The 27987-nt window shown below is 39.4% G+C and overlaps 1 protein-coding gene across 2 annotated transcripts in view; it reads right to left on the bottom strand.

Annotated features, from left to right (window-relative positions):
* Atrn (attractin) overlaps positions 1 to 27987 on the bottom strand; it is a 140481-nt gene that overhangs the window by 106031 nt on the left and 6463 nt on the right. For both annotated transcript variants that reach the window (XM_057780243.1, XM_057780245.1), the window contains exons 2-6: positions 9909 to 9992; positions 7634 to 7747; positions 2577 to 2705; positions 1343 to 1548; positions 280 to 448 (exon numbers count right to left, since the gene is read on the bottom strand). In XM_057780243.1, coding sequence (XP_057636226.1) covers positions 280 to 448; positions 1343 to 1548; positions 2577 to 2705; positions 7634 to 7747; positions 9909 to 9992 — 702 coding nt within the window. The remainder of the gene's footprint in view (positions 1 to 279; positions 449 to 1342; positions 1549 to 2576; positions 2706 to 7633; positions 7748 to 9908; positions 9993 to 27987) is intronic.

The following is a 27987-nucleotide window of genomic DNA, read 5'->3' on the forward strand; positions in this document are numbered from 1 at the left end:
TTTAAAGTGTAAACCTAAGTTTCTTACAAAAGTGTTTAAACCATTTACAGAGCTGGTGAGAGAGTAGAGCATTACAAGCCTGACAACCTGTACTAAATACCCCAAACTCATGTAGAGATGAAGGAGAAAACCAGCTTCACAAAGTTGTCTTTTGATCACCACCTACACACCATGGCACATACCACTTAAACACCATGGCACACACACTTTCACCACCACCCCCATCATATATACACACAGTAATAATATATAAAAAGTTTAAATTATAAAGCCACTTACGCTAAAACCATGCTATAATCTGAGTGATTGAACATATATCCGCCAACAACCCACATTATATTCCCATTGACCACAGCTTTATGAGAGGCTCTGGGGAGCTTTATATCAGAATATTCCTCTCGAATCCAGAAAGACTGGTTAGCTGGCACAGGAACTGAACACCCAGGACCTAATTAAAACAAACAACAAAACAAATAGTTTCACAAAATGCAGCATGAAAGTTTATAATTTTCCAAATTCTAATCTAAATGCAAAGAATATTCAAGAATAGAGGTTCCTTTAGCATTTAAGCATCCAACATCTTTATCTTGTGGGGTTTTAAAATTTTCACATGTATGGGTGTTTTGCTTACATGTATGCCTATGTACCACTTGCCTTATTGTTGCCCACTGAGGCAAGAAAAAGGCATTGGATCCCTGGGAACTGGAGTTACAGATGTTGTGAGCTGCTATGTGGGTGCTGGGAATCAAACCTAGGTCCTCTCGAAGAGCAGCCAGTGTTCTTAACCAATAAGCTTTAGCAATATGCTTTAACCAATAACCTTTAGCACCTAACTGGTATTTTTAATTTCTTCAAGATACTGACCAAAATCAATCACTCCCTAACAAAATTTAGTATCATACAGTTCCTGATGACTTGGCAATATTCAGATTAAATTTTCAGTAAAAATCTTGTTTAAGAAGCTCTTAGGGGAAAGGGCCGACCAAGGGGTTATCAATTCAAGTGGGAAAGACCTTATGATTAAAATATAACGACAGATCTATATCTATATTCTGATAAACTCAGGAGCTGAACAGATGGAAGAGACTAGCTCTCACCTACCTCTCAGCTTCATTCTCTGCCCCTCTAACATGAGACCATGGTCCCTAATTTTCATGAATGAGTTACAAACGACATGTCAAACCTTTCCACGGTTCTAAGGATATTAACAACCACACAGGTGTAAAATTTAAAGAGATAAAGGGAGGTGAATGCTTGAATGCCATCTGATACATGATTAACATAAAACACACAGCTGCTAAAATAAACTACAACCTTCTGAGACCGAAAGGACAGCTCCTACCCTGCCAGTGGGGGGAGCAGGAGCACCCTCTGACATCACTTGCATTACAGACGCCTCGGTGAGGAAAGCCACAGTTGTCTGTACAATGAGGAATGTCACACGACTCCCCTTTCCAGTTCTCAGGGCATTCACACTCGACAGTATTGCTGCTGTTGCTGTTCTTGCATTCTCCTCGGCCTGAGCAATTATTCGGACACATGTCAAAACTACAGAGAGGAGAAAACTAAGTCAATAAAAGCAACACTTCAATTGCAATCAGATCCTCCTCCTGCACAGCTTAAGGGTCTGATTGTCTTCAGTTCAGTCACAAGCATAACCACAGGACTTACCATTTAGCCCATGTGCGCTCACTGAGCTCTGTGTAGCTAGAGCCCAAGGTTCAAGTAACGAGAAATCACATCAACTCTCTTGGATTCACATATGAAGAAGGTAAGAATAAATAACTCAAAAAGTTAGAGTAATTACAAAACAAAAGAGATTTGTGCAAGATCACTCAGACTTGGCTCTAGGTTGGGATCCAAGATCCTATTCTTCCTGGTAGCTCATTACTAATGAGTTCTACGAAAGTGCCAAGTTCATGCTGGGAAATGGCAGAAAGAAAGGAATCCAATGAACTGCCGATATATTCATGGTACCCAGTTAGTGCTCTGTAAAGACTCTGAGAATTAGTAGAATTTAAGATTACTGCTCAGTGATATAGTTAAAGATCTTTAGTACCTTTATTAACTCATGTCAGACGGAGAAGAGCAGTAAACTTCATGATGAGTTTAACTGTGCCTCATAACATGACTTAAGATAACAGTGATAACTTTGAGATGACACAGTTTAGACTTTTTAAAGGACTGAATTAGTGGTCTATTATAACAGTTTAAGAATAAAGACTTCTCCTACTACTGATTATTGCTGAGACACTACCAGTCTTTGTTAAATGCACAAAGCAAACGGCTGGCATTTTCTTCCAGCAGCAAGAAGAATGCCCCTCTCTTCAGGAGATGCTCAGAGACAAGATCTAGAAACTATGGTCCCAACCACTGGGGCTGACATTTCTTTAACCTTTTAGCTCCCGTTTCCTCAATTATACAATGGCAAAAACAGTGAATATTTAAAAAAAATTAGTTAACAAAGTCCATACTAATTTTTAGCAAGATACCTGGCTTGCTGTAAGCCCCAACACACTAGCATTATTAAAATAGTCTTTTGAATATTATCAAAATATTAAATCTAAAAATCTTACTTGTAAGTGATATTAAATCCAGTCAGATTATAAGCAGCATCACTGAAAAAATGAAGCAGTGCATAACCTGAAGTGACAGTGACCTCCGGGGCCGTCTCATTGCCGTCTCTTTCAGGAACAATGAGGCCACTGAAATGCAAACACAGACCAAATTACAGCAATTTCAACAGAATTCATCTCTAGAATTTTCAATCTAAGTCTAGTCAGTCATGGATCTGCTGAGAAGCAACCCTGAGTCTGCTGGGCTTCCTCTAGTCTGTTGTTGCTGTTTGTTGGATCTTGCTGTTCCTGTTGTTCTCACAGAGTCTGAACGTACCTCTAGCTGGCCTCAAACTCACAGACCCCCACACACACCTTCCCTCCTGAGTGCTGGGATTACAAGCATGCACTACCAATGCCCAGTTTCTAAAACAATTTGAAACCAATGACTTTGGGTTTTTTGTTGTCATTATAAAACTTTTTATGATACTCTCAAGCAAGACTCTACAATCACATAAATAACAAAATATGAACTGATAATTACCAAATATGTACTTTTGTTTTTTTAAAAAAATATTTATTTATTTATTTATTTATTTATTTATTTATTTATTTATTTATTATGTATGCAATATTCTTTCTGTGTGTATGCCTGAAGGCCAGAAGAGGGCACCAGATCTCATTACAGATGGTTGTGAGCCACCATGTGGTTGCTGGGAATTGAGCTCAGGACCTTTGGAAGAGCAGGTAATGCTCTTAACTGCTGAGCCATCTCTCCAGCCCCCCAAATATGTACTTTTGAAAGAGAAAATATTTTATGTTTATTTAGTAATATGTATCATATTACTTACTATCATACATATTACTTACTATATATGTAAATAAATACTAGACACATAGTAATACGTATAACATTTTTATTTATATTTTTATATAAACCATTTATAAAAGTTTTATGTCTCAGTAAGTATATTTTATAAATGGTTTATATAAAAATATAAATAGAAAAGTGAACTGAATCTATAATCCTTATACTATTACCTTTCAGATGCACGTTCATTGCTCAACTGGCAACATACATTTTATGTCCCACTTTACAAACAATACACAAGAAGCATTTCTGTCTCTGAAGGCTCTAAAAAGCTCTCCCTGGGATCTTAGTAAGAGCCCAGTAAATAATATTCAAAGTATTTGGTGGGTGCCAGTAAATTCATGTGAAGTAAAGAATTATTGAATCAGAAACTACCATTTTTAAGATATGGCCCATAAAACCATACCAACTTGTTTTCTAAAAGCTATATGTTAACTTAAGGATGGGAATGGTAGCACATGCCTTTAACTCCTGTACTCAGGAGGCAGCTACAGAGATCTCTGTGAGTTTGAGACTAGCATGGTCTACATAGTGAGTTCCAAGTAAATATGTATGATAACTTGAAATCTCAATACAGAATGAAAGTATCCACACCCATCTCACATTACCAACAGCAAGGAAGATGTTGGTATTGCTAGTTTCATAAATGATATACTTCCAAGGTTAATTATTTTTCACGTTTACTTGCTCCTACCTTTTTTGCCCCAGTATCAATTCACTACAATCACTGCCACCAATCAGTCAACACCAAATGCCATGTAATATGCTCCACATATACAACTCTACCCAATGAATAAACAACTTATCCCTATTACCCTCTCTCTTTCACTCACTCAACCCTTAGTACCCTCACTTTTCTGAAGGTTACACCAGGTAAATTCCTATTTCAGGGCTATGACCATCTTAAAAGCTCACTGACTGGCCTAGAAATTCTCTTTGTAAAAGAGATACTTTCTTATATTCACAGAAAAACAATGAATCTTACTACAGCACTATTTATATGATAACAGGTTAAAAGAATCACCTAACTGGTCATTCATAGGAGTTGATTAAATGAGTCAATACAAACCTAGGTCTGCAGGACTAACAAGAGGCTTGTGAAGACAATATACAGGTAGAGCAGGGAGGCACACAGCAAACAATGGGCCTAGTGTGCCTGCATATTCATGTGAACTTAGGCGAATGCACATAAAAGTGACTGGAAGACTACATAAACAGGGAGTGAACATGAGAAGAGGATGGGGCTTTTCATTTAATTTGTGTGTGAACACGTGTGTATGCATGTTGTCTGTACCTGTTGGGGAGGTTACATCTGAGTATGCATGTAGAAGCCAGAAGTCACTATCAGGTATCTTCAATCACTCCCCACTTTTTTTCTTTTAGAGACAGAGTTTTGCTTTGTGGTGCTGGCTGGCCTGGAACTCACAAGGCAAACCAGGATGGCAGGAATTCTCAAAGAGCCACCTGCCCTGCCTCTTGAGCGCTGGAATTACAGGCATGTGCCACCAGATGGCTCACCTCATTTTTTGAGGTAGGATCTTACTGAGCTCACTGATTGGCTAGACTGGCTGGCCAGCCAGCCCCTGGAATTCTCTTGTTTCTGCCTCCTCAACACTGCAATCAACATGCTCACAAACCACACCTGGTTTTTATGTGAGATCCAAATTCAGATTTTCATGTTCCTGTGATAAGCAATTTAACAACTGAGCCACCTCTCCGGTCCTCACTAAAATTTTAGTCTGAAGATAAAACAGGAACCCTAAGATTCTGACAGTACACAAGGGCACACTTTCTACTGTGCATTAGTTAATAAACACTAAGTGCTTGGGCTGGAGAGAAGGCTCATTGGTTAGGAGCACTTGCAGAGCACCTGGGTTCCGTTCCCAGCATCTACTGCCTGTAACTCCAATTCTAGAGAATTTGCCCTCTTCTTGGCTTCTGTAGGAACAAAGCAATAATGTGGTGCATATACATGTATACATGCAAACAAAACATTTGTAAAATAAAAATCCAATTTTTTAAAAACTACTAAATATTTAACACACTTGAGGCATTGTTCTAGGTATCAGGAATACAACAATGAACAAGACAATGTCTTTGTCCTCATGGAATTCAGAGAAACAAGCCTATTACAGAGTACCATACAAGGGTGTATATACACACAATACCACTCAGAGGTAACTCAATGCAGGCATCAACATAAGAAATGGACAGAAAGTGCTGCTTTGGAAAGAGAGAGGAGGACTGGAAAGAGGTGAAGTGACTTTTGGTCAACATTTAGGTGAAACTATTAGCCATATTGGTGGTTTAAATAAGAAATGTCACCCATAGTGTCAGGCATTGAACACTTGGTCCCTGGTTTGGTGGTGCTGTTGGAAACAGGAGGTAAGGCCCATCAAGTGGGGCAGGCTTTGGCGTAAAAAGCCTCACGTATTCCAGCTAGCACTCTGCTCTGTGCTTATGATAAAGCCTGTAAGCTCCAGCTGCCACACTTGCTGCTTACTGCCATGCCTCCCTGCCAGGAAGGACTTTTCCTCTGGAGCCATAAGCCTGAATAAACTCTTTCTTCTGTAAATCACAGCAAGAGAAAGCAAACCAATACAATCTCTCATTGTATTTTCACTGGTTTCATGAACAGAAGATGAATATCCTTTATTTAAAAGTGTTAGAACAGACATGTTGCAAATTTCAGAGTTTTCATATTTGGAAGTATGTATATACACAGAATAAAATACCTTTGGGATATTTCTAAGTCTAAACAAAAAACTTATATATCGTATTCCTCACACACATAGTCTAAGAGTAATCTTATACAGTGTCTTTAATAATTTTAAGAAATAAGGTTTCATAGTGCGACATCTTCCATTTGTGGCATCATGTAAACACACAAAAAGCTATGGATTTGGGGGCATTTCAGATTTTTGGATTGAGGATATTCTATTTGTAGTAAACTCCCTCGAAACAATGAAGGGCTGTGCACTTGTAAGGTTGGGCAGTCAGCACTCTTAACCACTGAGCCATCTCTCCAGCTCCATTTTTTATCTTTTTGAGACAGGGAGTCTCAAGTCTGAAGTTCATCAATTCAGGAACTACTTGTTCACCTCCTCCCTCCAAGTGCTGAGGACACTGGCAGCTACTACCGGGTTCAGAAGTCTTCATGCTTTGCCAACTGAGCCATCTCTCTAGCCCTGGAACCAGTTTTGAAAAATCACAGTACTAAAGGTATTTTCCTCATAAACCAGAAACTCATGTCCCAAGCTAACACGGGATCTCGACTGCATCTGAAGCATAAGCCGACCTCACCAACTGTACTGTGTACATTTTCTAGTGCATCAGCCAGGCTTATCACATGACAAAACACCTGAGAAAAACAGTCGAAGGGCCAACAGGCTTGGAGGCACATGCCTACAATCCTAGCACTCGGGAGGTAGATTCAAGGTAATCTCTGGCTGCATTGAGTTTAAGTACAGCTGAGGTTACATGAAATCCTGCCTCGAAAAATAAGCAATAACAAAACTTAAGAGAAACAGATTTATTTTGGTTTCAGGAATTTCAGCCCATCATCACACGGGAGGGCATAACAGGTAAGTTCCTCAGCTCACAGCAGTCGGCAAGCATTTGGGAAATTTTACTCATTTTCTCCCATTTCCCCTTTAATTCATCCTGGCCCCAAGTCTATGACAACCCAATCCATAGTCAGGGTGGGTCCCTCTGGTGGTTTGAAGGAAATGTCACCCATAATAAGTTTCGGCATAATACATGGCCCCCACTTGGTGGCTATCTGGGAAGGATTAGGAGGTGCGGCCTTATTGGAGAAAGAGTGTCACTGGGGTTGAGCTTGAGGTTTCAAAGCCTCCCGCCATCCCCAATATGCCATTCTCTGCCTCTTACTTGCCGTTCAAGATATGAGCTCTTAGCTGCTGCTCCAGCCATCTACCACCTGAAATGAGTCCAATATGGTGGTGCAAACCTGTACTTGTTGCACTTGCGAGGTGGAGACAAGAGGTTCAAGGTTAACCTCAGCGACATTGTAGCATACACAGAAAATGACCCAGTACATAAATAACAAGTGAAGAGACCATGCCAGGGACAGAACTAATACTTACTCCATGCAATAAATGTTATGGAATGATAAAAGTCAATCCAGTATGGAGTCAATCCTGGAGACACATTTAAATTCAGAGATCAGATAATGGATAAAGCTTACCTAAAGGCAGCAATCAGAGGTGCATAAATTGAGTCCCCATCATAAACATATAAATGGTCCCAGCTACATTCTGTAGCAAAATGATTGAAACGAAGTCTCATTATTCTATTTGGCCTAGAAAAATAATTAAGTAATTTATAATAACCATAACATTAGATACTAAGACAGACTCTTAAATAATTTATATTAATATATAATATAAACATATAAATATAAACAGCATTCCTACATTTGTTGGAGATCTATTTAGTATTTGTATAAGAGGACATTAAACAAAAGAGGCACTGGCTCAGACTTCATGGGCCTAATAAGAATGCTTACAGTCTTATTTTTAACATTCAACAACACATGTCCTTCATATTTTACATTTCTTTCCTTACTCATCTTACTTAAGATTTCATAACACATCACTTTATAACACACATTTTCTAAATTTACTGGTGTCTCTGCCTTTTCATGGCACTGTACCAAAAAGTCCTGTCTTAAGGGAACTGTTTACCAACTCTGACTTAGACTGACTCGAAAGAAAACTAAGATGTCTTGCAGAATGTCACAGTAATGGGCAGACTGGTTCCAGTCCTGGTCTCCCTGATCACTGCACACGGCACTTTGACAATTTCAGCAACCGCATCAGTGACATTCTCCCCACTCTCCACAATTGCTAACTTTCAATGATAACCTCAAACCTTACAGCCCCACCTTTGTATTTTACTATGCTCAGCATCTCAACAAAAATCCCTGAAATTTTCCAAAATAGATAAACCTATCAATTTTTCTCTCCAATATTTAACTTTCCCTCCTATCTGGAACTATCTCATTCATATGTAAGTTTGCTTACATATCATATTTAAAAACAAAAAAAAAGATCTGTTCTGACCAGAAAGAGATTTGTGAAATCTAAAAACAACGCTACTTTTTAAAATTTCTTTAAATATAAGGAATCTTTTTCCTCAATAAAAATGATATTTAGGGCCAGGGACTTAGCTCAGGTGGTAAAAGCTTGCCTAGAATGCATTCAGCTCTGGGTTTGATACCAATACCACACTAGAAACTGGGTGTGGTGGTACACACTTATAATCCCAGTATTCAGAAGGAAGACTGTCACAGTGCACAGCCAGCTGGTCTACACAGTGAGCATCATGCCAGGCAGTGCTCATCAGTGTGACCCCATCTCAATAAAAATAAAATGACGCATTTCTGCTAATATGTAGTAGGTCGTAATTGTTGCTTTTAAATAAACTAACAAACAATATTTCTTGGTTTGAGTATCTAAAATGGTAAAAAGTACAGAGACACAACAAATAAGTTATCTGGAATCTTTGAAGTTTTGTCCAGAGACTATAATGCTTTGACAGAGCTGCCTTAAATGACAGGTACAAAGAAGGAGAAAAGAACCGGGCCGTGGTTCTTTAATCCCAGCGCTTGGGAGGCAGAGACAGGTGGATCTCTGTGAGTTTGAGGCCAGCCTGGTTGACAGAGCGAGTTCCAGGACAGGCTCCAAAGCTACAAAGAGAAGAGACAGACAACTGGAAGGACAAGAGGGCCAGGGAATAGGCAACAGTAGTTATTCTGATGGTTGACTTATCATTTTGTCTATAATAAAAATCAATACTCAGAAAAAATGACACATTAGTATTATTGTATAAAGATTTAAACAAACCATTAAAAAAGATTTTAACTGATTTTTTTAAGCTAGTAGAATTAAAATATGTAAACTTCTGGTATATATAATTCATTGTAATATTAAGTCAAATTGGAACTTAAAAAACCTAAACTAAGGGCCACTTAATAATAAAGCACTTGCTTAGTGAGGTCCTAGGTTCAGTCCCTGACACCCAAAAAAGAAATTTTTTATTTCTTATTTTATTATTTGCGTGTATGTGTGCATGTTCAGGTCATGTTCAGGAGGTCAGAGGACAACTTTCAGGAGCCAGCCTTCCACTGTGGGACCCAGGGATTAAACTCACATCACCAGACTTGCTCAGCAAGCACTTTACCCATTGAGCCATCTCCTTGGCCCCCAAAAAGTAAATTTTAAAAAGTAAAACCACTTGCCAAATGAAAAGCTATTAATGAAAGGTATTTCAGCACCAATGCATGGTGGTACACACCTACAAACCTAGCACATGGGAGGCTGAGGCAGCAATATCAAAATTCAAGATCAGCCTGAGTTACAGTCTCAAGAAACAAACAGTAACACATGCTTAAGTACTTTATGCTAGAGTGAGCTCTCATAGTAAATAAATTAAAAAAAAAGTCAGCCATTATTACTTACTGTCCTTCAATGAGCCATGTGCACTTAGTTTTATATTTATAATTCCCAGGTCCATCTGTTACAAATCCAGAAGATCCAGTTAGTCTGTAATTTAAATAAAAATTGTCAGTTAAAAATTCATACAGCATTATCTTTCTTGGTTATAAACACAAAATAAATAGATTTATACAATGTGCATACTACCACTAGAAGAATGACTGGAGAGTTATAGTCAAACTGGATGAAATAAGTAACTGCCACACATATAAAAGGATATAAACATTCAAAGTCACAGAAGTAAACACTAACTGAATACCTAAATAATTCTAGCTATGAAAGGAAAGTTATCCTTCATACCATAAAAATGCCCACAAAAGCCAGGAGTGCTGGGCTCATGCCTGCAATCCACAAACTTAGAAGGCTGTGGCAAGAGGACCACCAGCCTGAGCTACCTGGACAGTTCCAGGTCAGTCTCGGCTAGGGTGAGACTATGCCTCAAAAACAAATAAATAATTTAAAAGTCATAAATACTTTACAATGTTTTTAAACTCTTAGTTGAAAAGCTAAAACTACATAACCATAGGGCCAAGCAAAATATAGGTTAAAAAAAAAAAAAAACACAGAAGACAGCAGATTATGCTGGCACACAGCACACAGAAGACCACCCAGACCCCCTGCTTCTGACGTGACTGGCCACCTACCACCTTGCCATAGCAGCATGCATCAGAACCTCTATTTCCAACGTGATAGAGTTCCTGGATTTTCATACTTTTAGAACTTTAGACATATCTGGAATCTCCTTAATGTTTAGACTCCACTAATTCTAATGCCTAGGTATCTTCTCGTGTTTTTATCATTTACATTTTCTTCCTTGTAAATTAATGAGAATTTTACACAAGGAGACCGGCACAGTGGTTGAGAGCACTGGTTGCTCTTCCAGAGGACCTGAGTTTGATTCTCAGTACCCACATGGCAGCTCACAACCATCTGTAACTCCAGTTCCAGAGGAACTGACACCCTCCTCTGACTTCCACAGGCACCAGGCACACACACATGGTGCAAACATATACATGCAAGCAGAACATCCATATACAGAAAACAAAATAAAATTAAATTCTACTATATCCATTAACCAAAGCCCAATTTGATAGCTTCTTTCCCAGGTTAAGGTTAACCGCTCTTTTATACAACAAATACCTTTTCATGTGTCTATTTTCTATAAAATATATATTCTGAGTTTGCTTTTCTCTGTTATGTGTCAAGTATCTTTAGCTATATAGAAAATAGTATGCAATAAGTATGCCATGTTTCCTCATTTCCACCCAAGATCATTTTCTCCTCCTCTTGCACCAGCTGCCGGGCTCTCTAAAATGTGCCTTTCACTTGATGTGCCCCTTACTGTGGAAGTAAGCTGCTGACATTGCAGCTACCCTTCCTCAGACACTGAGGATATTAGCAGACCATCCACATGTAATGTAAATGTTTATTTACATTAACTTCTGACAGATTTATCCTAAACCCAGCTTCTCTCCTTTGGGGGAATTTGTTTTTGAGGAAAGGTATTGTGTAGTCCAGGTTGGCCTCAAATTCGCTAAGTGACAGAGAGTGGCCTTGAACTCTGGCTTCTACCTCCCTAATGCTGAGCTTAAAGGTCAGTGTCACCCTGCCTAATAGCCTCTCCATTTCTTACCCTTACCATCGTTTCCTTTGCCCCATTTTAACCACCCATTCTTCTTATTAACAGTACTACCAACAAGATTTAAATCCTAAGCTTCCTCCCCTGTACAGTCCCTTATCTCCCATAGGCTAGTTCAATGAGTCTTCCTCCCACAGAGACTACCAAGCTACTGAACCATCACTACTAATCAACACTCACACATTCCCAGCCCACTAGTTAGGATCTCATGTATAGACCATGATAAAACCAATCTCCCAATCCCCTCAGTGTTCCTTCCTTTCTCTTCTATTGCACTTGCATGATGCAGATATCTATGTACTCTGTCAACACCTACTACACCCCAAAAATGTTTGTCTAAACAACCGGTTCCCTTGTATTCCTTGCCAGTAAATTTTGTTGTTCTTGCTGTTGTTTGTTTTTTGAGATAAGGTTTCTCTGTGCAACCCTGGCAGTCCTGGAACTTGCTCTGTAGACCAGTCTGGCCTCGAACTCAAGAGATCCACTTGTCTCGGCTTACAAATGCTGGGATCAAAGGTGTGCACCACTACCACTTGGCTCCTTGCCAATAGCCAGAAATAATACTCATTTAAGGTTAAGTTTTAATACACTTAGCACAAAAAAAAAGACCTAAAAAGTATTGGCTGAGCTAAAACATGAAATCCAAAACTGCGCACCCCGAAACACATAAGCAATCTCATAATTATCAGTGACCTGAATGTTCTGTAACCTTCTTCTGTCAACCCCAACACTTGGCTTCTACCTAAAAACTCAGAATTAAACAGACCCACTCTACCCAGCACAAAGAAGAAAAGAAAACAAAGGGCACACCCTGTCCTAAGTCCAACATGAAAAGTCTACATATAGCCATTAGCCACAAGTGACAAGCACCTATATACATGTACAGGAGGGCAGAGAAATTTAGCCACTATGCTAACAGATGCCCCCAAACCCAGGATTCTCTTTCCCAGAAAAGCTGACAATGGCTATAAAAGGTAATTAGTAATCTTTGTTGTAGCGTGTAATCTAATGCTAAGATATGAGACAAGTCTGGTGGACAACACCTAGGAAGTATTTTCTCATTCTTAAGAAACACAGGAAGAGGGGGCTGGAGAGACGGCTCAGAGGTTAAGAGCTTCGCCTGCTCTACCAAAGGTCCTGAGTTCAGTTCCCAGCAACCACATGGTGGCTCACAACCATCTGTAATGGGGTCTGGAGCCATTTTCTGGCTTGCAGGCATAGACACAGACAAAATATTCTATACATAGAAAGAAAGAAAGAAAGAAAGAAAGAAAGAAAGAAAGAAAGAAAGAAAGAAAGAAAGAAAGAAAGAAAGAAAGAAAGAAAGAAAGAAAGAAGGAAAGACAGGAAGATATGCTAACTAAATTCCCTGTTCAAGGAAGGACTTGCTGCCAGCTATAGCAGTGCACATCAGTATGTCTTTCAGGGACTGCACTACCACAGGCCACGCATTTACCAGGACAGCCCAAATTTTTGAAGGTTTAAAGGTCCAAGCACTTCAATCTAACATGAACACTTCTGATAGGCAATCCTTGTTCAAGGTGGTCCCTGGCCAGTGAGCCCCTAGTACCCACCTATCTTTGCAGCCCCTTGCAAGCACTGGCTACAGGTGTGCACCATCACACCCAGCTTGTCTGTTAGTTCTGGGTCCAAACTCAGGCAGTTGTGGTTACGCAACAGGTACTTTACTGATTGAGCCATCTCCTGAGCCACCTCCCCAGATCTAGTTTTTGGGAAGCATTTGCTAAGTCAAAGTTTGGGGCCCAGGTTTGTTGTAACAGCATGAGAGGAAGGTGTAATAAGAAACCAGCAGGATTGGGTAAAGGAGGCAGTTGAGCTTGGGCAGCAGGGAAGCTCTTGCGTAAGGATTGCCTGTCAGAGGTCTCCCGTGTTGGACACTAGAGCCAATCCCAGAACCTGAAGGGCAGAGACTCTGCAGTTCAGAAGTCTAAGTCAGCAGACGGCATGCTCAATTTCAGAAGAAAAATTAAATTCTCCTTTCACAGGTGAAAGCAGAGCTGCCGTATTCTCACCACTGATTCTGACTTTCTCAAAACGTCTCACCAACATGTTCAGGAATGATTAACCAACTACCCACGTCCAAGTCTCTACCTCTGGGGCCTGTCTCAAGGTCAGGTGGTTGGTCTGTCTCTCTGTCTCCGTCTCTCACTTTTAAATGGCTTTAGAGAAGGAGTTTAGGGAATGCTCTTTCTGTTTCTGTCTTTTTTTTAATAGTTTCAGAACACTGACTGCAAACCTTCTCTGAATGTCTGGTAGAATTCTGCTGGGAATCCATCTGGTCCTGAACTTTATTTTTTTATCTAATAGACTTTTTAATTACAATTTCAATCTCCTCATTTGCTCAGATTGTTGACTAATTCTTGGTTTAATTTTGGTAGTTTGGCTGCGTCTAGAAATTCATTCACTTCTTTGAGGTTTTCCAACTTTAATGGACTAGAGATTTTTAAAGTATTACATTACAAAATTCTGAAGTTTTGGTGTCTGATGTAATGTTTCCCTGTTCATTTCAGATTATGTTACTTGGATACTCTGTTATTTTGGTTAGTTGGGCCAAGGGTCTGTTGATTTTATCTTCTCAAAAGATCAAATTCAGAATCACTGACTCTTTGCTTTTTTCTTTGTTTCTATTTCATTAATTTCTGCTCTCATCATTATTTCTTGCCATCAACTAGGTTTAGTTATGGTTTGTTCTTGTTTTTTCAAAATTTTTAGTTGTCATATTAAGCCATTTATTTATGCTATTTCTGATTTTTTTTTAATGTAGGCACTTAGAACTACAAATTTCTTTCTTGAGTAGAATGTGTATTCTTTGGAGTTTTGGTGGAATATTTTGTAGATACCTGTTAAGTACATTAACTCTCATGTTTATTTTTTATTCAGATGGTATTAGAGATATTAGATGATATTAGAGATAGTGAAATAGTAAAACTACTACTACAGGATTGATGTTAATCTGTATATTTAAACCTAGTGGTATAATTTTTATAAAATTGAGTGCACTAGAATTTGGTGCCTACACATTTAAAATTTAAAAAATCCAAAGTCTCTAAAATGTTCATAGGCTCTCTAAAATATCCAAAATCTCTCTGAAACTCCAAAATCTCTTTTAGATTTCTTAACTGTAGACTCCTGCAAAATAGAAAATAAGTTACATACTTTCTTATTCCGAGAGGAAAAAATCAGGGCGCAGTGACAACCAGGCCTAAGCAAACCAAAGTCCACTAGTGTAAGTAAAGTTCAGGTCAGACTTCCGAGAGTCATGGTCTTCAGGCTCCAAAGGGCTTGTCTCCTAGTCTCAGGCAGGCTCCATTTCATACCCACTGTTGCCCCTGATGGTCGGCTGATCCATGGTACTGGCTTCTCTAAAATGCTGGAGGTATCTGCAACCTGGCTGCACCTCACCAATACCTCTCATAGGCTCTCTTCAGGACTGACCCCACCACATGGTATACCAAAGCCTTAACTTCTCTCCATGACCCATTCAATCCCAGGGCTTCAACATCAACGGAGACTACACATTCACCAATGGCCTCTCACTGTGCCAAGTAAGCATCAGCTTCTTTCCATGACCTTAATGCCTTCAAAACCAGCACCACCTGGGAGACTCTTAAACAAACACCAAGTTTGGCTGTCTGCACAAGGTACAGCCATGCTGTACTACAAGACTACTGTACCAGAAGACGACAGCCTTAGGGTAACGTGGTCTATATCAGAGAGCTTGGAGAGAGCTTGGAGAGAGCTTGGAGAGAGAGAGAGAGAGAGAGAGAGAGAGAGAGAGAGAGAGAGAGAGAGAGAGAGAGAGAGAGAGAGAGAGAGAGAGACCCCTCCCATGTGGGAGAACTCTGTAGTCCAGGGTGACTACAAAAGGGAGCAAGGGGGAGACAGAGAGGAGATCAATGAACTGAACTGAATTGAATTACTCACACTGGCAACAGTTAGAAATGAAAATGAAATTTTAGGCTCAATGAGTTAAGGCATTTGTTGACAAGTTCAAAAACCTGAGTTCAATCCTCAGGACCCACATGGTAAAAGGAGAGATGACTTCCAAAAACTCTGACTTCCACACACCACCCAATACACATACATATAAATATGACTTTTAAATTTAATAAGAAAACAAGAATTTAAAAGACATGATTTACAACCATACCAAAATAATGTGAAATACTTTGAGATATAACATGTCAGCACAGAAAACTCTAAAATGTTATTAGACAAATTAAGACCGAAATTTTTTAAAAAATTGGGGATGGAAATGTGGCTTAATCCTAGAGGGCCTGTCTAGTCTGCACAGGACCTGGGTTCTATCCTCAGCACAAAAGGGAAGGGGTGTGTTCATGGTTTGGAAGAGCTGGCATTATATAGGATCCCAATTCTCTTCAAACTGAACTACAGGTTAGGTGTACTGCCCTAACCACATTCTCAATATTCCTGACCACAAATGGCCAAGTTGTTTCTAAAATCTATATGGAAACACCATGAGACAATAAAAAACAAAACATGATTGAAGAAGAAGAGTAAAGTGGTAGCTGGAGAGATGGCTCAGCATTAAGAGCCTTCACAATCATAAGGACCAAACAAGCCAGGCATGCTCACAAAGCTGCAACCTCAGCTCCAAAGGGGCAGAGAGTCCTGCTTCAAAGCTATAGGTAAAGAGTGATAGAAGAGATACTCCATGCCTTCTTCTGGCCTCCACCCATGTACATAAGCACTCATACTCACACACAAACATGTACACACTCACACATACAAATCCATATATCCTTCCACACATACATACATACTTACAAAAAGGTACAGCAGTAAACGTCTACAGGCTCCATGGAACAATCCAGTCCCAAAAATAAATAATGGCTGGTTAGATGGCTCATCATATAAAGATACTTCCCTCCAAGCCTGACAATCCCCAGGACCCAAACGGTGGAAGCAGAAAAGGCAACTCTGGAAAGTTATCCTCTGACTCCAAACATACACCACAGCATATGCACGCCCTCAGGCACACACATTCACATACATACAAATAAATGGCTGACTGCACAGCAGCACCAGTCTACAATTCAACACAGTGGAAAGACTGAGCTAGGAAGACTCTGTAGGTTTAAGAACTGGAAGATTATCCTAGACAGCACAAGAATTCATCTAAAAATAATCAAAATTAAATAATAAAGTTCAAATCCTGTATGCTGGCCGGGCGGTGGTGGCGCACGCCTTTAATCCCAGCACTTGGGAGGCAGAGGCAGGCGGATCTCTGTGAGTTCGAGACCAGCCTGGTCTACAAGAGCTAGTTCCAGGACAGGCTCCAAAACCACAGAGAAACCCTGTCTCGAAAAACAAAAACAAAAACAAAAACAAAAAAAAGAACAAATCCTGTATGCTACACTTATCAATTAGATTATTGTAAAGACAACAAAACTACATACCTAGGGATAAACCAACAAATGTCATACAATTTTGAAATCTATATCTATTTCAATATATGTATATATATGTATATATATGTATATATGTATATATATTGAAATACATGCGCTCTAAATAAATGAATACATAAAATATCCTTCTAAAAGGCTTTTTAAACATCTTTTATAAAGAAGACGGGGTAAAAAGATGGTTCGATGATTAAGAATGCATGAAAGTCCAAGCACTCATATAGAATGGCTCACAATTGTCTCTAACTCCAGATCCATTGCCTCTGGTCTCCATGGGCACCTGCATATATATGCAAATACCCACACAAACATAATTAAAAATAATAAAACTTGTCAGGTGGTGGTGGTGCACGCCTTTAATCCCAGCACTCAAGAGGCAGAGACTGGAGGATCTATCCAGGGATACACACAGAAACCCTGTCTTAATAATAACAATAATAATTAAAGCTTAGATAAAGACAACAAATTTCCCTGGGCTAATCTCAGTATCGGTTATTGAAATTAGGAGACAAGGCGGCTAAGAAGAAGCAAGACAAATTTAAAATGTTCTATGACAGGCTCTATTTCAAAACTTTGAGGAGAAAAGCATACTAATATACAAATAGAACTGAGACAAATGCTTACCTTTTATAAGATTCTTTATTATGACTAGGTAAGGGCATCAAAACAATCAACTCATTACATTACAAGTAGACAATCAGAATATGAAAAAGCAAAGATCTCTGCAAGGTTGATACAAAAAGAAAACTCCAAAATATGAAACAAAAAGCATAAGCCATAAAGGAAACTGAGCTGAAAATTGAACACAGTTAAAAGTTGAACTTTCCGTCTGTGCACTGAGCTGTTACAGACCATCTTCTGAGTGTGCATGACGCTGTAGGTTCAATTCCTAGCATCACAAAAAAGCAAAAGATGCCATAAAATGTAAGACAAACTAGGAAAATTATCTTTTAAAAACATATTTAAGAAATTATGGGGAGATCTGAAAACATACTACAATGATGCCAGTAATTAAGACAGTGTGATGACATGAAAGAAATAAAAATGGATGAAATATAACTGATAAACTAGAACTAAGCCTATTTATCTACAGTAAATTGTTTTGATGAAAACTGCAACATCATTCAATGATAGGGAAACAATCTCATCAACAAATGAGCCCGAACTGTCTACTCACACAGCAAGAAAATAAAGTTGGACCTCATATTATATACAAAAATTAAGTCAAAATGGATCAAGGCCTTAAATCAAAGAGTAAATTCTATAAAACTCTTGAAAAAGAAATATAAGTGTCAATCTTCATAATCCTGGATTGAAAAATGGAATAAAGAGAAATGACTTCTAATGGACATAGGGCTTCTTTTGCACACAATGAAACGTTCTAGTATTAAATAATAAGGACAGCTGCATGACCTGTGAGTACACTCAACATCATAGACTTAAACACTTTCAAATAATGAATTATATGGTATGTGACACTCAAATCAATGAGGTAGAACTGATGATCAGATAATATCAGGAAATCAAATCAGATTATGGGCTGAAGAGATGGCTCAGCAGTTAAGAGAGCTTACAGCTCTTTCAGAGGACATGGGTTTGGTTCCCAGATCCCATGGGTGGCTCTATCTATAACTCCAGCTCCTCAGAAATCCAAATCCTCTTCTCAACTCTACAGACTCTTGCAAGAATGTGGTACACACACATACATACACATAAAATCAAATAAATATTTTAATGAAGAACCATTATTTTAAAACAGATTACATAAAGGAGTTTAGATGTAATCAATAATTTAAGAAAAAAATTCAAGGTTTTCGGTCCTAAACAATATATTTAAAAAGTAATATAACAAACTCTTCTCAGAAACTATAATGTACCAGAAATTACATCTTTGCAAGTATATAAATATACTTTTAGAAAAATGGTAAGTGCCAACTACACATCAATCTAAAATTAAGCAAGGAAATAAGTTAAAAATTATTTGGAAGGAGTTTTAAAAGTTTGATAATCACTTCCCAGCCCCTCAAAAATAACACAGTTGCAAATTACACACAGGTGCATGAAGCTATGTTAAGAAGGTTAATCAGGAGGCTGGAGAGATTGCTCAGTGGTTAAGAGCACTGGTTGCTCTTACAGAGGACCTACGTTTGATTCCCAGCACATATAAGGCAGCTCAGAACTGTCTCTAACTCCAGTTCCAGGGGATCCAATGCCCTCTTCTGGTGTCCATAGACACCAGTTAGACACATAGTGCACAGACATACATGCAGACAAAACATCTATACATATAAAATAATTATTTAAAGGTTAAAAGAATATCTTTAATCCTAGCACCCTGGAGTCAGCAGTAAGTAGAATTTCTGTGAGTTTGAGGCTAGCTAGCCTGGTCTATATATCAAATACAGGCTAACCAGGACTATACAATGAGACCCTGTCCAAAAACAAATAAATAATAAAATAAATATAAAAATATGATCTTGTTTTTAGAAACAAGGTATTGTATATTAATGTAATAAGCACATATTTTTATTATATGCATATACACACAGAAAAGTGGAAACATACAAGTGAAATAAGCATAGTGTCACATACTAGCTACCTCAGGAAGATGGTAAGAATAGTTATGGAATGATAACACCAGGTCTTTGATATCTGTAAGATTTACTACTTAGAATAATAATATGAAAGAAATTCAGCAATACCTGGAAGTTCGCAGATGTTCATTTTGTTAATCTTTTCATCTCTTCTATAGGTTTGAAATACGGGATTGAGGATGTGGCTTTTGGTTGAGTGCCTGCCTAGCATGCCTTCCACCAAATAAAAAGTCAGGCATGATGGCTCTCTTACTTACTTTTCTATTGCTGTGGTTTAAAACACTATGACTATGGCAACTTATGGAAGAAAGGACTGATTTGGGGCTTATGGTTCCAGAGGGATAACAGTCCAGGAAGCAGAGCAGAAGCCGCAGACAACAGGCAGTTGGAGCAGAGAGTTCACATCTCCATTCAAAATTAGGAAGTAGAGAAAGCTAACCTGAAATGGTATGAGTCCTTTGAAACCTCAGAGTCAGCTCCCAGTGATATGACTTCCTCTAGCAAGAACATACCTCCTAATGCTCGCAAATAGTCATCAAGGACCAAGATTTATGAGGGACATCTTGTTCAAAATACCACGGACACATCCCTATAATCCCAGCACTCAGAAGGAAGAGAAGCAAGAAGGTCAGAATTCAAAATCCTTGGCTACATGAGACCCTGTCTCAAAACAAAACAAAACTCTAAGAACTGGCCCAGCATTAAACATCTAATTACTTTTAAGCAACCAAATACTTATTGCCAATGTTGGTCAGTGTTTCTCAACCAGCGGTCCAAATGCCAATCCAACTAAAGGGCTGTAATGACATTTGTTAAAGAGAAGTATGATGTTGGGGTAGGTTGATCCCAAATTTCCTGAGAAATCGCCACACTGATTTCCAAAGTGGTTGCACAAGTTTGCATTCCCACCAGCAATGAATGAGTGTGCCTCGTTCTCCACAACCTCTCCAGCAAAGGCTATCATTGGTGTTCTTGATTTTAGCCATTCTGACAGGTGTAAGATGGTATCTCAAAGTTGTTTTAATTTGCATTTCCCTTATCGCTAAGGAGGTTGAGCATGACCTTAGGTGTCTTTTGGCCATTTGAATTTCTTCTGTTGAGAATTCTCTGTTCAGATCAGTGCCCCATTTTTTTATTGGGTTCATTAGCATTTTAAAGTTTAGTTTCTTGAGTTCTTTATATATTTTGGTGATCAGACCTTTGTCTGTTGCAGGGTTGGTGAAGATCTTCTCCCAGTCAGTGGGTTGCCTTTTTGTCTTAGTGACAGTGTCCTTTGCTTTACAGAAGCTACTCAGTTTCAGGAGGTCCCATTTATTCAATGTTGCCCTTAATGTCTGTGCTGCTGGGGATAAACGTAGGAAGTGATCTCCTGTACCCATATGTTGTAGAGTACTTCCAACTTTTTCTTCTATCAGGTTCAGTGTGTTCAGACTAATATTGAGGTCTTTAATCCATTTGGACTTGAGTTTTGTGCATGGTGATAGATATGGATCTATTTTCATTCTTCTACACGTTGACAACCAGTTCTGCCAGCACCATTTGTTGAAGATGCTCTCTTTTTTCCATTGAATACTTTTAGCTCCTGCCACATCAAATGACAAAAGTATCTGTTCAACTATGTTCATAGCAGCATTGTTTGTAATAGCCAAAACCTGGAAACAACCTAGATGCCCTTCAATGGAGGAATGGATAAAGAAAGTGTGGAATATATACATATTAGAGTACTACTCAGCAGTAAAAAACAATGACTTCTCGAATTTTGCGTGCAAATGGATGGAAATAGAAAACACTATCCTGAGTGAGGTATCCCAGACCCAAAAAGAGGAACATGGGATGTACTCACTCATAATCGGTTTCTAGCCATAAATAAAAGACATTAAGCATATAATGTGTGATCCTATAGAAGTTAAATAAGAAAGTGAACCCAAAGAAAATCATATAGTCATCCGCATGGAGAGGGGGAAGTAGACAAGATTGCAGGGCAAAAACTGGGAACTTGCGGGTGAGGTGGCACGGGGCAAAGGGGAAATGGGATGAGAAATATGAGAAGGGGAGGATGGGAGGAGCTCGGGGGATTGGGATGGTTGGGATATAGGAAGGATGGATACGGGAGCAGCGAAGTATATATCCTATCTAAGGGAGCCATCTTAGGGCTGGCAAGAGACTTGACTCTAGAGGGGTTCGCAGGTGTCCAGGAATATGTCCCCAGCTGGTACCTTGGGCAACTAAGGAGAGGGAACCTGAAATGACCCTATCCTATACTGATGAATTTCTTGCATATCACCTTAGAACCTTCATCTGGCGATGGATCGAGGTAGAGACAGATTCTCAATTTGGAGCAACGGTCTGAGCTCTTAAGGTCCAAATGAGGAGCAGAAGGAGGGAGAACAAGAGCAAAAAATCAGGACCACGAGGGATGCACCCACCCACTGTGACAGTGGAACTGATTTATTAGGAGCCCACCAAGGCCAGCTGGTCTGGGACTGAATAAGCATGGGTTGATTCCGGACTCTCTGAGCATGGCGGTCAATGAAGACTGATGAGAAGCCAAGGACAATGGCACTAGGTTTCAATCCTAATACATGAACTGGCTTTGTGGGAGCTTAGCCTGTTTAGAAGCTCACCTTCCTGGACGTAGATAGAAGACCTTCGTCTTCCCGCAGGGCAGAGAATTTGGACTGCTCTTCAGTATCGAGAGGGAGGGGGAATGGTGTGGGGGGAGGAGAAGAGGAGTGGGGATAGGGGGAGGGGAGTGGGGGGAGGGGGCAATATTTGGGAGGAGGGGAGGGAAATGGGAAACGGGGAGCAGGTGGAAATTTTAATTAAAAAAGAATAAAAAAAAAAAAAAAAAAAAAAAAAAAAAAAAAAGAGAAGTATGATGACATTCAAGCACAAGCTATAAAAGACTATTATAAATCAATCTACTTCGAGAAATTTGCCCCATAATCAACTTTGCTAAGCTTTCTGACCACAATCTTTCATAACTTTGTAAAACATCTCTAGTATTAAACAAACCAAAAAAAAAAAAAAGATAAAAAATAAGAACTCCACAAAGTTGTCCTCTGACCTCATGGCATGTGCACATCCATATACATATATCATACACACAATAATAAATGGAATAAAGTAATTTTTAAACAAGAGAAAAATCAAGTGGCAATTACAGTTGGCTTGGTCTTTTCATTTATAGGGAAAAGGGAGAAAAAAACTAAATAGGAAATATGCCATTCTGCAGAAAAATGCTTATAAATACTTGGAAACTATCATGTAAGTTAAAGCAAAAAAAATTCTATGAGGTAATTTTTAAAGCCACTAGAACAGAAAAATTACCTATTTTTAACAGGAGAAACAGAGTCAAATTCATTTGTTTTTCGAGACAAGTCTAAACTCAATATTTTTAGACTAATACTACATTATTTTAAATATAGTATAAATATTAATATATATTCAATCTCAAAAAAATACTTGTGGCACTGGGGATCAAACCCAGGGAGGGCACATGCTATGTGAAAAACATGGCCTCTGAGCTTCAGTCCCAGCTCCAGCTTGAGAGAGAATCTCGTGTACACACCCACATATGCGCACACACACTCATGATCCTCTTGAAGACATTTAGACCTGCCTTGAACTCTTCTGTAGACAGGAAGCCCTTGAACTTGTAACATTTCTACCTTAGGTCCCAAGTAGCTGGGATTATAGATTGGCCTATGCCACCAGGTCAAATTTGATCTTAAATTAAATGTTCATTTTAAATTATCTATGTCTTGTTTTCTTTACATAATTGAAAGCACATTAAACATGAAAAACATTTTAAAAGCTAAAAATCAATTTTCTTTTATACTATTACAAACTTTAAAATGTACATTGTAGACTCAGGATGTACTTCAGTGACAGAGTACTTGTCTAAGCATGTATAAGGCCCTAGGTTAAATTTTCTGTACTCCTCCTCACCAAAAAACAAGCCCAGGGGCTGGAGAGATGGCTCAGAGGTTAAGAGCATTGCCTGCTCTTCCAAAGGTCCTGAGTTCAATTCCCAGCAACCACATGGTGGCTCACAACCATCTGTAAAGGGGTCTGGTGCCCTCTTCTGGCCTGCAGGCGTACACACAGACAGAATATTGTATACATAATAAAATAAACAAATATTAAAAAAAAAAAGAAAGTTTAGTTCCCAGAATTAAGAAGTGTGGCCTTGTTGGAGGAGGTATGGCACTGAGGGTAGGTTGTGAGGTTTTAAAAGCCCATGCCAGTCCCAGTCTTTCTCTCTGCCTCCCCCTTGTAAATCAGATGCAAGCCCTCAGATAATGTTCCAATGCTATGCCTATCTGCATGCTGCCATCACACTTCCTGCCATGATGGTCATGGACTCACCCCCTCAAACTATAAGCAAACCCCCAATTAGATGTTTCCTTTTATAAGCTTTATTTTACCTTAATTATGGTGTCTCTTCATAGGAATAGAAAAGTAACTAAGACAGGAACATTTTCTCTTATATTTTTGGTTGTGAGCCTAGCCTTTAACAGCTACTTCATCTCTCCAGTCTTAGGAGCATTTTCTCAATTAAGGTTTTCTCTTCCCAGATAACTCTAGTTTGTGTCAAAGTGACACAAATCTAGTCAGCACAATTATGATCCTTATTAACAAATTACCTTTACAAGATTTATGGTGCATGTCTGTTATTATAGTACTACAGGCTGGTCTAGGCTACACACAGAGTTCAAGAGCAAGCCTGAGCTATAGAGTAAGGCCATTTCAATTGGGGGAAGGATGTGGTGACGTGATAGGCAGGTATGTGGTGATGGTGGGGGGGGCTGAGGCACACCTTTAATCGCAGCACTCAGAAGGCAGAGGCAGGGGATTTCTGTGAATTCAAATAGAGCCTGGTCTACATATCAAGGTCAACCAGAACTACATAGTAAGATCCTGTCTCAAAATAACAAAACACAAAACACGATTACAAAACAGGGGCTGGAGGGATGACACTACAAGAAGGCTCTTGCCAACAGTTCAAACCCAACACCCACGTAAGATAGCTCAAAACTAGCTGCAACTTCAGCTTTAAGGGACCCAACCTCTTCTGACTTCCTTGGGCACCCATGCAGATGTGCACATACTCTTAAACACACAGCAGTAATAATAATAATAATATTATTATTATTATTATTATTTAAGCTCAAGGATAATTTTATTTAAGTTTAAAAGAAAAACCACTCAGAGTATAAATCTCAGCAGCTTCCCAGAGGAGGACAATGGAGGGAGGAGAAGAAAAGCCGGGCAGAAAAGCCAGGATGGGTGTTGGGGAGTGGGGGATGACAAGATGCACAATGGCAGGGAGAGAGGGAGGGAGGAAGGCTTTAAAGGAAAAGTAAGGAAGCCCAAAATGTGGGCAAGCCCAAAGTGTTAGGGACAGCATGCCTAGAAAAGATGATAATTCAGAAAAGCTGCGGCTGGGTAGACTACTGCCAAAAATAAAATCTTCTTTAAAAAGAATACAAAAAAGACCAAGAGGAATTAAATGAAAAGTTCATTCACTTAATAACTACCATATGGTGTTCATTTCAAATTCTAAAATAAAATATGCAATTCATCCATGGCTAAAATTAATTTCTATAAATGAAAAATAAAGAATTTTAAACAAGTAAATATGCAGATACAGTCAGACCTAATGTTCACTCAAATTGTAACTTGAAGAAGAGGAAAAAATCTGAAAACTTGAAGAATTAAAAATTGGAAGGTTAAAACCAAACTATGATCTCAAGTGATAAAAGAAAAGCAGTTACTGCCCCAGTATGGAGGAGTGTGACACCAGCCTCGGAAAGCTGGCCCACACACAGAGGAGCGTCAGGGACAGCCTGTGCTACACAACTCTAAGTCTCAGAAGGAGTGAAGAGGGAAATGGAAAAACGGAAAAAGGAAAAAAAGGAAAGTAATTAAAGAGATATGGAGTTAATAAAATAAGGGAAAAAATACAAGAAAGCAATCCTAAGGAGAAAAAAAAAGCTAGAAAATGTCAAGTCAATATTCCTGTAAATTTAGGACTAGTTTGAAAGTGTGAGGAAGGGAAAGGGAAAAAGCAACAGTGCAAAAAGACTGAACAGTAGAGAAGCTACAGACAGAAGTTACTTTTGTCACACTGCACTTGAAAAATATCACATAAAATAGTAAAACTCTAAGTGGAACCCAGTTACGTCTCAGAGGCTGCTGACTATTCAGATCCAAGCACTTCACACAGTACAACTGCAGCCTCACCACTGCCGGAGACGCATTCACGCTGAATCCACATTAACGTGAAATTTCTGTTCAACTGCAGCCACTCTGTATTTAAATAAAAACTGTTTTGATCATAAATGTACTCTGATTTTCCCATGTATATTTATATTCATGCCTCCATACGTAAGTAAATAAAACTATTTAGCTGTCTTGGAGATCTTTAACAGAAGCTGTCTATGGCAATGTGCTACAGGATTGGGAGCTGAGTAACCCTACTTGGCTAGCCCTCCCTCCCAATCAAACTTTCCATAGCAAAACTTTCCTTTTCTTTTTTTTCCCCAAGACATTGTTTCTCTGTAGTTTTGGAGCCTGTCCTGGAACTATTTCTTATAGACCAGGCTAGCCTCGAACTCACAGAGACCACCTGCCTCTGCCTCCAGAGAACTGGGATTAAAGGCGTGTGCCACCAAAGATTGTAAGTGACAAGACATCAACTCTAAAATGTGGTTCCTCAGGAGAGACCTGAGGCAGATGCAGCAAGTCCTCTGCCATCCTCCCCCTTCTGGAATTCACCTGGTCTGGGGTGAATTCCTCTCCAAACAGCAGTAGCTGTAAAACTCAATAGCTGGTCACCATTAAAAGACGACAAAGGCTCTCCTTCACACACACCCACAGAGAAGTCCCCAGCCGTCCTGAGATTAGACAGCTTAAATCACATGCCTGTGTCAGTCACTACAGCCAAAAACTGCCCTGCCTTGATGGTGGGTACATCCTCAGTCAAGGACACAATCTAAAGCTGTGGGCTGTTAATAAAAGGCCACAGCAGGGTCACCTTCCATTCTCCCTTCCTTCCAATACACCTCCACCCCCCACCCTCAGCACACACAAACACTGGCTTCATCAACAATATCCATTTATGTTTCAGTTCCATTAACTGCTGTGGGTTGAATTGTGTCCTACAAGAATGTGTGCTGAATCCCTAACCCTGGTCACCGTGAATGTGGCTTTGGGGACTTTGCAGATACAATCAGATTTGGAAAAGGTCAAACGTGTACATCCAGTGTGGCTAAGTCCATAAGGGAAGAGACTCTGTAACAGTACCATGTAGATTGCCAAGGAATGGCAAAGACTGCTCATACTCCAGAAGCTGAGACAAAGGCATGGAACATATTCTCTCTGGTCTTTAGAGGCAGGCATGCACTATTTTTACCTCATTTCAGACATGTAACCTCCAGAACTATGAGGAAATCCATTGTGATAAGCCAGCAGTGTGCAATACAATAACACACTAGGAAATCAAGGCACTCAGTCTGATAACCCATGTTTTTGCCTACGCAAAAACTCTTGATTCCTTCTGTAAGGTCTTTCTCCCTCAGAGGGTCTAACCACACTCAACCTCTTGGATTTCCCCAAAGTCCTGTCCTCTGGGATGCCTTCCATGAGAGCCCTAAGAAGACCGAGTCTTTCCAACACAACTAGTCCAGGATCATATACTGCCTGGATTTCTGTCTTGACGTTCTAAGGGCCTATACCCACATCTATCTCCCACTCAGAATTCTGGACTCTCTGAGGGAAGAGCAAGGCCTAATTCTCACCCTCTTATTCTCAAGGTAGGGTACAATATCTAACACCTAATAATCATTGACAAAAATAATCTATGAATTGAACAGGTTGATGGCACATCTCAAAAGAAGGTAATGCTGTAAGAAGAACTGACTCCTTTTATAAAGGACAAAAATACACCAGGCATGGTGACAGACACTTTCAATCTCAGCACAACCTATGACCTCAAAACCAGTCTACACAGTTATGTGTAGACCAGTCAGGGCTATACAGTGATACCCTGTCTCAAAAACTTAAAAAAAAAAAAAAATTTAAAATTTTAAGGAACTGAAAATAAGGTCTGGCATACCCCTATAATCCCAGTACTTGGGTGGTGCAGGCAGGACCAGCAGTTTAAGAGCATCCTAGGCTACACAGGAAGTACAAAGACAGTCTGGAAAAGCCATTTAAAAATTGGGTTAGGGTTTTAACTCAGTAGTAGAGAGTTTGCCTGCCAAGGACAAGGGCCTGAGTTCAGCCCCCAGCTCAGTAGTGTGTGTGCTGGGGGGAGTAATAAAGGGAGGGAGTAACACGGAATTCAACAGAGA

This window comes from Chionomys nivalis, chromosome 9 (assembly GCF_950005125.1).
Source record: "Chionomys nivalis chromosome 9, mChiNiv1.1, whole genome shotgun sequence".
Classification (NCBI taxonomy): Eukaryota; Metazoa; Chordata; class Mammalia; order Rodentia; family Cricetidae; genus Chionomys; species Chionomys nivalis.